This window comes from Cervus elaphus, chromosome 20 (genome assembly GCF_910594005.1).
Source record: "Cervus elaphus chromosome 20, mCerEla1.1, whole genome shotgun sequence".
NCBI classification, from domain to species: Eukaryota; Metazoa; Chordata; class Mammalia; order Artiodactyla; family Cervidae; genus Cervus; species Cervus elaphus.
In genome coordinates, this window is record NC_057834.1 from 99,077,848 (window position 1) to 99,089,520 (window position 11,673).

Genomic DNA, 11,673 nt, shown 5'->3' on the forward strand with positions numbered 1-11,673 from the left:
GATTAAAACCACAGTAGGATACCACCACACCCACCAGAAGGGCTAAAATTTAAATGCCTGACTAAAATTTAAGTGCCAAAAAGGTTAACTATTACTGTAATTGTTGAGTCAGTTAACTGCTATTTGTTAAACATTGTCCCAGACACTCTACAGACAAGGAGTCCATTAACAAGATAGACACTGTCCCTACTCTCCTTGAACTTGTGGTCTGGGAGGGAAGTGTGTGTTAGTTGCTCAGTTTTTTCTGACTCTTTGCGACCCTATGGACTGTAGCCCACCAGGCTCCTCTGTCCATGGGATTCTCCAGGCAAGAATACTGGAGTGGATAGCCATTCCCTTCTCCAGGGAACCTGCATTGCAGGTGGATTCTTTACCATCTAAGCCACCAGGACAGACAACTAAATTAGTTAACAGAAATAATATGTGCCAAGTGCTATGACTGTGAAAGTGTGAGATGCCTTGGGACACACAGCAAGAGTATCTAGCCTAATATGGGAGCAAAATCAATGGCAATTAAGAAGGGTAAGCATTTCAGGGCTCTTCTAATGAGTCAGACAGAGATGTGTAGGCTCCACAAGCAGTCTAATAACTGGTGATCCTTCCAGGAGACAATTTTCAAATAAATGTTCAGCATTTGTTCAAAGATGAAGCTGAATCTCTTTGCAAGAAGAGCAGAGAAGAACATCAGTGTTTGCCTGAACCTTTCTCAGACTGTTCACAGAAATCTTGCTGTGGCTGCAAATTCATCAAAACAGAAACCTGCAGTGAAGACTGGTTTCATGGATGTGGGACCTGTGAGGATGCACAGACCCCAAACTTAAAAGTATCCTGCTCTTGGTTTAATACTTTGCTTCACCAATTCTTGATAATTTTTGAATAAGGAGCTTCAATTCATTTTGCACTGGGCCCCGTAATTTATGTATCTGGCCTTGCCTGTAACTAACAACACTTGAGATCCTTAAACAGTAGTTTAACATATTCCTTGAGATTTTTATATGGCCAGGATTGTCATGAATGCAGACTGTCTGGGTCTACGCCAGATCTCCTGAGTCAGAATCTGCATTTTAGAAGTTCCCTAGCAATTTAATGCACTTTAAAGTGGGAGAAGTGTTCATTGAGAACACCTCATCCCCCAGGGGTGCTGAGAGTGGAACTAATCCCACCTCTAACTCCTTGTCATGTGACTTTGCCTGGCGGATGAGAACATTGCATTCTCCAGCAACAATGATTAATTGCATGCATGTGTGCTCAGTCTCTCAGTTGTGTCTGACTCCTTGTGATCCCATGGACTACAGGCTATAGAATACTGGAACAGGTTGAAATTTCCTACTCCAGAGGGTCTTCCTGACCCAGAGATTGAATTCGAGTCTCCTGCATTGGCAGGCAGATTTTTTTTTACCACTGCTCACCACCTGGGTAGCCCCAGTGATTAATTAGCTTAGAGATAATGATGCAGGTTATTCAAAGGACCTCAAGTATTGGAATTCTTGTAGGAATTACTCAGTTGAGACCACCTTTTTCCCCTCCAGGTATGACTAGCTGTGAGAGTGACTTGATCACGGACACAGTATGAAGCTTGCAAATAAGAACAGCATTGCAGATCAGGCCAAGAGATGGGGAAGAACTGAGTCTTGATGCCATCACCTTGGCTCCTGGGTCAAGAGGTGCTGCTGTGCTGTGCTTGGTTGCTCAGTCATGTCAGACTCTTTGCAACTCCATGGACTGTAGCCCACCAGGCTCTTCTGTCCATGGGGATTCTCTAGGCAAGAATACTGGAGTAGGTTGCCATGTCCTCCTCCAGGGGATCTTCCCAACCACAGGATAGAACCCAGGCATCCCACATTGCAGGCAGATTCCTTACCATCTGAGCCACCAGAGTGACCCAAAAATACTGGAGTGGGCAGCCTATCCCTTCTGCAGGGGATCTTGCTGGCCCAGAAATTGGATTGGGGTCTCCTGCATTGCAGGTGGATTGTTTACCAGCTGAGCTACCAGGGAAGCCCAGGTCAAGAGGTACTTGAAGTTTAATCTACCCTTGTATTTTAAGTTACCTTTTGTAATAAATTCTTATTTTCGTTTAGGTTCAGTTGAGTCAAGTTTTCTGCTATTTGGTACCAAAAGAGACCTGATGTATAAACCCCTTTCTGTTCAATTTTACATAAAGTGACCCTCAGAAGTAGAGACATGTGTTTTGCTGCAATTGTCCGTACTCACCAATGGATACACTTTTTGCTTGAATTACCAAGTTTGGTAATCAAGCTGCAGAAATTCACTAGATAATTACCAAATTTCCACTTTATTTTACTTTAAATGACACCAGTTCTGGATCAAATATATTTTCCATTTGTGCTTTTCTGCTGTTTCAAAACATGCTATTCAGTTGTAGCTATTAATGGAGGAATGGTCAATTCCAATGTGTATTAACTGCTGGGGTGTAACTTCCTTAGGTGGTTCACTGAGCAAACAATGCTAAGAATGAAAAGCTCCTGTCTCCACATCAGGAATCTATGGCTAAAAGCACTTCTCTAACCAAAGCCTGCCCTTAACACCCATATTCACTAGCTCCTCTAATTGTTGCTGAATCGAGTCTGATTCTCTTGTGACCCCATGGATTATAGTCTGCCAAGCTCGTCTGTCTATGGGATTTGCCAGGCAAGACAATGGAGCTGGTTGCCATTTCCTACACCAGGGGATCTTCTCAACCCAGGGATTGAACCTACGACTCTTGCATCTTCTGCATGGGTAGGCAAATTTATTTTTACCCCTGAGCCACCAGGGAAGCCCAATTGTAGCTTAAGTTTCATTATCTCAAAGAAATGATTAACCAAGCTTTTTCTTTAATATAGCATCAGAGTCCTTTTTCTTTCAAAGTATAGAAAACTGTGTTTTCTTGTGGCTCCCTGGTGGGTAGCTCAATGCCCTGCATAATGTATTTTCTCAGTATATGCCTGTTCAATTCTGTTAAATTACATCTACACACACTTACAAGACACTTTCTGTGTCTCTCTCACAGTCTCTCCCTCTGCTTCTCTTTCTCTCTAAGAAATACAGCATTATAGATACAGCCAAAGTCCGCCCTATCCTTCCCTTCTTGCTCCCTCCCGCCTAGAGGTAAGCTCTACGGTGATGCTGGGATACATGAATCCAGTGTATGATTTTGTATTTTTATGGAGAATTTTAGTGTCTGAAAATTTGTATAAATAGAATTACATTGATGTATCCTTTTATAGTGTGCTTTTTTCCCCCACTCACTCATATTCTTGAATTTATTCCTGTCAATATTGAATTTATTCCTGTCAATAATATGGGACAAGCTTGCATGTGAGCACAAGGAAGCATGTATACAGCTTCTCCCTGCAGCACTGTTTGTGATGGTGAAAAAGTCAAAACTATCCCATGTAGGGGAATGGATGAGCTGAGGTTTATTTGTATGATGGAATGCCAGCCTACAGTTGAATAACTTCTATATTTTACATGGTCCAGAGAAGTTATGTGAAATGGCAAATGTCACTTAGTTGAGTAATGGGAAATCTGAGCTTGAATCCAGAACCCCTATGTCTAAACCTGGTGCTCTTTTAAAATTAACTTTATATTTTTAAATAATTTCAAACTTATAGAAAAACCATGAAAATAACACAGGCAAAGAATTCCCATATGCCTTTACTAGATATTTTTAACATGTCGCTTTTGTTTTATTATCTCTCTCTCATTCTATCTCCTTTGAGATACAATTTCTTCACTCAATCATCTGAGTGAAGTTGCTAGAATATATAACAGCCCTTTAGCTGTTAATACTCCATTGTGTTTTCATATAAAGATATGCTTTTAAGTATTCATAGTATGTATCAAAAATCAGGAAATTTTAAAAACTATATATATGTATATATATTTATTTGTCTGCATGAGGTTTTAGTTGCAGCACCAACTTGCTAGTTGGGTGCATGGGCTTAATTGTGCCTAGGCATAAGGGATCTTAGTTCCCCGACCAGGGATCGTACCCACATCCCCTGAATTGCAAGGCATTCTTAACCACTGGACCACCAGGAAAGTCTCAAGTGCAGGAAATTTTAACATTGATACAGCATTTTAAAAATAAACTGCAGTCCATATTAAAATTTTGTTGAATGTCCAATATTAGTCTCGTTAGCAGATTTGCCCTCAGCATCGGATTCAGTCCAGAATCATGTGTTGGATTTGGTGGATAAGCCTAGTTTTTAAATGATTTATTATTGCTGAATATGATCATACTTCACAAGTGTGCTTTTTGTAATTGCTGTATTATTACACATACCTGCTGACTTTAATATTCTCTTGGTATAGTGGCTGTATTCTTGGGGCTGTATACAGTATTACTACCAATAAGAAAACTCTAGGTTTGCATAGCAAATGTTAAAGAAACAATTTAAAACCACAGCTGAGAAATTCACAGTAGAACAGTGTTGAGTTATGCACATGGGTTGGGAGTGAGGTGACCTATGTTCAAAGTCTCACAAGCTTGGTGACCCTGGCACAGTGCTGCAGTTCTCTGACAGTTTTTCAGCTATAAAGTGGTTATGATAATACCTCACAAGCTATTGGGAAGTTAAACATTTGGGAAGAGCCCAGTATGAATTCACAGGACTCATTTAGAGCAGCTCAAATTTTTTTTTAGTTTGTGCACTGAGATTTAGTTTCTGTCAAGTTTGTGTTAATGGTTGTGACACCTAGTAGCCCTTAAGCCTATTCACAGCAGAAGTGGGAGGTAATGCTTAAGTCATTTTTTCTCCAGTTTATGACAAGGTTACCTGGTTTCTGCACAAACACAGATAAGATGCTTTCTCTTTCACACGTTATGCCACATAAAACTTGGTACTGTGCAAAAGATTTTTGTTTACGTAGTCATAGAAAAGGATTGCATTAGTTGGCTTGAACATTTTGGTTAGCATACTTTACTAACATTATGAAACCCAGTCACTTATTTTAAAGGTATTTTCCACTTCTCAGATGGTGTGCAACATCTTCGTTGTTGTTGTTGTTCAGTCGGCCAGTCGTGTCCGACTCTTTGCAGTATCTTTATCCAGGCATAATTGTTTGAGATGGAAAGATGACAGTTATAAACATCTATGAAAGCAAAAACTTTAGAATTTTGTTTCTAATTTTAGTTGTGCAAACAGGAAGTACCATGAGTTGATAACACAATTCAGTGTTTTTGCACAGGCTTTTAAAATTTATGGTGTTTTTTTTTTTTTTTCCAAGCTGAATTGCATTTATGGCCATGTCTCCTGATTTCAATTGCAAATGGGTTGATCTGGGAAGAAGTTATCAGGCCGGCTTGAGGTTTAACTCCAGTTTACTAACAATTTACTGAAAACAGCCCCAAATATATGTCTGTACAGTAGTCCCTGTTGAATTTCAGGTAAATTAATTTGCAAGATAAAGACCACCACTGCTAATCATTATTAAAAGAAAACCATATAGATTCTAGGAGCAAAATACAAAGCTTTTTTCTTTTTAATTCTTGGGGGTTGTATTAGGATTCTCAATTACAAATAGCATAAATACAGCTGTAAGTAGCTGAAGCAAAGAGATGACTGTATGGTAAAGGTTCCTCTTAGATGTTAGGTCATGAATGTAATTGAACCTTAATAACAGTTAAAAGCAGGAACTCTGAACCTCTGAATTGGGGCTCCCATTCCATCTCTTCTCTTTGCCCTTTTCTGTTCACGTGTTTATTCTTCTTGCCCTCTGTCTGCAGACAACCCTCCTTTGTAAATTCTGGTCACGCAAGGGAAAGAAGCATGACAGCTTCTGAGCTTTGCATCTAAAATCCTGTCATTGGAGAGACACTATCCCTCCAGAATTCCTGGGGAAGGCCTTTGGTTGGTCCAGCTTAGATCAGGTGTGCACTTCTAGCCCAACTGTTAAAAACCAGAGTCAAGTCCTGGAAAGGCATTTGGTTGGCCTGCCTTGGGTTAGGATATAACCCACACCAATACCTGCAGCTAACTGGCCAGGGTAACACTGAGGGAACATGCAGACAGGAGGCAAGGGGCAGTTCCCAAGAAAGGATAGCTGGGCAGATGATAGATGACCACCAAAGGGGTGTATTCCCCCCCTTCTTAGAAAAATTAATTTCTGATTGCTTACTGCATATTGTTGTTCAGTTGCTAAGTTGTGTCTGCCTCTTTGTGACCCCCATGGACCACAGCATACCAAGCTTCCCTGTCCTTCATGATCTCTTGGAGTTTGCTCAAACTCATGTCCATTGAGTCGGTGATGCCATCCAACCATCTCATCCTCTGTTGCCTCCTTTTCCTCCTACCTTCAATCTTTCCCAGCATCTGGGTCTTTTCCAGTGAGTTGGCTCTTCACTTCAAGTGGCCAAAGAATTGGAGCTTCAGCTTTAGCATCAGCCCTTCCAATAAATATTAAGGATTTATTCCCTTTAGGATTGACTGGTTTGATTTCCTTGCTGTCCAAATTTCCTTGCTCTCAAGAATCTATCCCAGTACCACAATTCAAAAGCATTAATTCTTCAGCACTCAGCCTTCTTTATGGTCCAACTCTCACATCCATACATGACTACTGGGAAAACCAGGGCTTTGACTATACAGACCTTTGTCACAAAGTGATCTCTCTACTTTTTAATATGCTATCTAGGTTTGCCATAGCTTTCCGTCCAAGGAGCAAGCATCTTTTAATTTCATGGCTGCAGTCGCCATCTGCAGTGATTTTGGAGCCCAAGAAAATAAAATCTGTCACTGTTTCCACTTCCTCCCCATCTATTTGCTATGAAGTGGCGGGACCAGCTGCCATGATTGTCTCTCTCTTTTTTTTTAATGTTGAGTTTTAAGCCAGCTTTTTCTCCTCTTTCACCCTCATCAAGAGGCTCTTTAGTTCCTCTTCACATTCTGCCATTAGAGTGGTGTCATCTGCATATCTGAGGTTGTTGATATTTCTCCCAGCAATCTTGATTCCAGCTTGGGATTCATCCTGCCAGGCATTTCGCATGATGTACTCTGCACAACTGACTCAATGGACATGAGTTTGAGCAAACTCTCAGAGATAATGAAGGAAAGCCTGATGTGCTGCAGTTCACGGGGTCTCAAAGAGTTGGACACAACTTAGCAACTGAACAACAACTCTGCATGAAGTTAAATAAGTGGGATGACAATATATGACCTTGACAAACTCCTTTCTCAATTTTGAACCAGTCCATTCTTCCATGTCTGGTTCTAACTGTTGCTTCTTGGCCTGCACACAGGTTTCTCAGGAGACAGGTAAAGTGGCCTGGTATTCCCATCTCTTGAATAATTTTCCAGTTTGTTGTGATCCACAGTCAAAAGCTATAGCATAGTCAATGAAGCAGAAGTAGATGTTCTTTTTTTGCAATTCCCTTGCTTTCTCTGTGATCCAAGGTACGTTGGCAATTTGATCTCTGGTTCCTCTGCCTTTTCTAAATCCAGCTTGTACATCTGAAAGTTCTCGGTTCACATACTACTGGAGACTAGCTTGAAGGATTTTGAGCGTTACCTTGCTAGCATGTGAAATGAGCGCAATTGTATGGTAGTTTGAACATTCTTTGGCATTGCCTTTCTTTGGGATTGGAATGAAAACTGACCTTTTCCAGTCCTGTGGCCACTGCTGAGTTTTCCAAATTTGTTGGCATATTGAGTGCGGCACTTTAACCACATCACCTTTTAGGATTTGAAAGAGCTCAGCTGGAATTCATCATCACCACTAGCTTTGTTAATGCTTCCTAAGGCCCACTTGACTTTGCACTCAAGGATATCTGGCTCTAGGTGAATAACCACACCATCATGGTTATCTGGGTCATTAAGACCCTTTTGTATAGTTCATCTGTGTATTCTTGTCACCTTTTCTTAATCCCTTAACTCCATGAATTCACTGCATTCATAAGGATTATTCAAATAGGAATATCAAGACCATGAATAACAGTGAGTTAAAAACATTAGTTTGGTCTCAAAATAGAGGTAAGTGCTCCAGGGCATCTCCTCAAAATCATCAGGGACATGGACTCCCTCCATCTTTCTCGCCACCATTCTTACTGTGTGGCTTTCATCCCCCATGGCATCTTACGGTCCCAGATGGCTGCTGGAGCTCTAGCTATCGCATCCACTTTCCACCCATCTGGAGGAAGGAGTGGGGCAGGGAACAAGAGCAAGATTTCTCCGTGTGTCCGTCTCCCCTATTAAAAAGACTTCCCAGAAACCCCTCTATCAACTGCTATGCATGTCTCATTGAACAGAGCTTAGTCACACGGCCACACATAGTGGTAAGGAAACCTGGAAAATGGCTTTTGTTGGGTACCTTGCTGCTTCAATATTATAGGGGTCTTGATAGTAAGTAAAGAGTGTAAGCGTGGATGCTGAAGAATTAGGTAGAAGTTTCTACAGCATTTATTATGAGCCAGACACTGGTGAATGGGAAGAAGGTAGGTATGATAATAAACAGTTAACTGTAACCAGTCCCTAAGGAGGGACAAGATGAGGCGTAAGGCCAGTGCCAAGTGGAGAAAGTACCCTGACAGGGGAAAGGTGTACCTCTTGTGTTTTACAGGAGTAGGAGGGAGGATGGGGATTGTTTTTTTGCAGGTGAGTCAGGACAGTGGATGTGTGCCCCCAGCTCTGCCAGGCTGCATAAATCACCAATCACCAGCTTCACTGAAAAAATTAATAGGCAAGATTGAAACAAAATAGATAGCATTTAGAAAAATAATAAGTAAGTAGATTCTATGGATTATCTCTGCTTGACTATTTTAGAGAGAATTTAGTGATTTTTTTTTTTACACTATTAATGTCCTGTAAGGTGAATACACCTATTGGTTTGCTCATTTTCTTTAACATACCACACAATTTTTCTGCTCCTGATTATCAGAGAGAGCTGTCTAATTAGTGTGCTGGCTAGACACATTTTCTCCTGAAGAAATGCAAAGTACTGTTTTCTCACTGAGGTGTTATCAATTCTGCCATATGAATCTATTTGAAGTAAGGACTTCAGTCAAAAGTAAAAAAGGTGGTTGAAAATAATTGTCGTGTTGAAATGATCGGAGGAAATAAAACTGCAGAGTTGAAAAATGCATATTGTATCATTGCTTTCTCATTAGTTATACGGTGGCAGCTTAGAGAGAAACAACAATGATAGTGGTAAAATAGTAGAGAGTAAGGAAGAGCCTCACTGACGTCTGAAAGTTCTCTTATGCCTCCATGTAATATTGTTTTCTTCTCATGGGAAACAGAATTAATAAACTTAGCCATTGTCTATTATTCATTTATTCTTGTAGCAAATATTTATTGAGCACCTATGATGTTCCAGGCACTCTTCTGAGCATTAATGATTGATAGAGGAAAAAGCAGATAATTTCTACCCTCCTGGATCTTACACTGTTCAGTTCAGTTCAGTTCAGTCATTCAGTCGTGTCTGACTCTTTGTGACCCAATGAACCACAGCACGCCAGGCCACCCTGTCCATTACCAACTGCTGGAGTCGACCCAAACCCATGTCTATTGAGTCGGTGATGCCATCCAACCATCTCATCCTCTGTCATCCCCTTCTCCTCCTGCCCTCATCTTTCCCAGTATCAGGATCTTTTCAAATGAGTCAGCTCTTCACATCAGATGGCCAAAGTATTGGAGTTTCAGCTTCAACATCAGACCTTCCAATGAACATTCAGGACTGATTTCCTTTAGAATGGACCGGTTGGATCTCCTTGCAGTCCAAGGGACTCTCAAGAGTCTTCTCCAACACCACAGTTCAAAAGCATCAATTCTTCAGCACTCAGCTTTCTTTATAGTCCAATTCTCACATCCATACATGACTACTGGAAAAACCATAGCCTTGACTGGATGGACCTTTGTGGACAAAGTAACGTCTCTGCTTTTTAATATGCTATCTAGGTTGGTCATAACTTTCCTTCCAAGGAGTAAGTGTCTTTTAATTTCATGGCTGCAATCACCATCTGCAGGGATTTTGGACCCCCCCAAAATAAAGTCAGCCACTGTTTCCACTGTTTCCCTATCTATTTCCCATGAACTGATGGGACCGGATGCCATGATCTTAGTTTTCTGAATGCTGAGCCTTAAGCCAACTTTTTCACTCTCCTTTTTCACTTTCATCAAGAGGCTTTTTAGTTCTTCTTCACTTTCTACCATAAGGGTGGTATCATCTACATATCTGAGGTTATTGATATTTCTCCTGGCAATCTTGATTCCAGCTTGTGCTTCCTCCAGTCCAGCATTTCTCATGATGTACTCTGCATATAAGTTAAATAAGCAGGGTGACAATATACAGCCTTGATGTGCTCCTTTTCCTATTAGGAACCAGTCTGTTGTTCAATATCCAGTTCCAACTGTTGCTTCCTGACTTGCATACAGGTTTCTCAAGAGGCAGGTCAGATGGTCTGGTATTCCCATCTCCTGAAGAATTTTCCACAGTTTATTGTGATCCACACAGTCAAAGGCTTTGGGATAAGTCAATAAAGCAGAAGTAGATGTTTTTCTGAAACTTTCTTGCTTTTTTGATGATCCAACAGATGTTGGCAATTTGATCTCTGGTTCCTCTGCTCTTTCTAAAACCAGCTTGAACATCTGGAAGTTCATGGTTGATGTATTGCTGAAGCCTGACTTGGAGAATTTTGAGCATTACTTTACTAGCGTGTGAGATGAGTGCAATTGTGTGGTAGTTTGAGTATTCTTTGGCATTGCCTTTCTTTGGGATTGGAATGAAAACTGACCTTTTCCAGTCCTGTGGCCACTGCTGAGTTTTCCAAATTTGCTGACACATTGAGTGCAGCACTTTCACAGCATCACCTTTTAGGATTTGAAATAGCTCAACCAGAATTCCATCACCTCCACTAGCTTTGTTCATAGTGATGCTTCCTAAGGCCACTTGACTTCACATTCCAGGACGTCTGGCTCTAGGTGAGTGTGAGTGATCACACCATCATGTTTATCTGGGTCGTGAAGATCTTTTTGTACAGTTCTTCTGTGTGTTCTTGCCACCTCTTCTTAATATCTTCTGCTTCTGTTAGGTCCATACCATTTCTGTCCTTTATTGAGCCCATCTTTGCATGAAATGTTCCCTTGGTATCTCTAATTTTCTTGAAGAGATCTCTAGTCTTTCCTGTTCTATTGTTTTCCTCTATTTCTTTGCACTGATCGCTGAGGAAGGCTTTCTTATCTCTCCTTGCTATTCTTTGGAACTCTGCATTCAAATGTGAATATCTTTCCTTTTCTCCTTTGCTTTTGTCTTCTCTTCTTTTCACAGCTATTTGTAAGGCCTCCTCAGACAGCAGTTTTGCTTTTTTGCATTTCTTTTTCTTGGGAATGGTCTTGATTCATGTCTCCTGTACAATGTCATGTACCTCCATCCATAGTTCATCAGGCACTCTGTCTATCAGATCTAGTCCCTTAAATCTATTTCTCACTTCTACTGTATAGCCATAAGGGATTTGATTTAGGTCATACCTGAATGGTCTAGTGGTTTTCCCCACTTTCTTCAATTTCAGTCTGAATTTTGCAATAAGGAGTTTATGATCTGAGCCACAGTCAGCTCCCAGTCTTGTTTTTGCTGACTGTATAGAGCTTCTCCATCTTTGGCTGCAAAGAATATAATCAATATGATTTTGGTGTTGACCATCTGGTGATGTCCATGTGTAGAGTCTTCTCTTGTGTT

The 11,673-nt window shown here is 40.8% G+C and overlaps 1 protein-coding gene across 1 annotated transcript in view; it reads left to right on the plus strand.

The window, feature by feature from the left end:
* The window catches only part of LOC122676785 (translation initiation factor IF-2-like), a 29,917-nt gene extending 28,217 nt beyond the window's left edge, over positions 1–1,700 (plus strand). The window contains exon 3 of the mRNA XM_043876360.1: positions 1,530–1,700. Within this exon, the coding sequence (XP_043732295.1) occupies positions 1,530–1,573 (44 nt within the window). The 3' untranslated portion in view covers positions 1,574–1,700. The remainder of the gene's footprint in view (positions 1–1,529) is intronic.
* Positions 1,701–11,673: the final 9,973 nt, after the last annotated feature.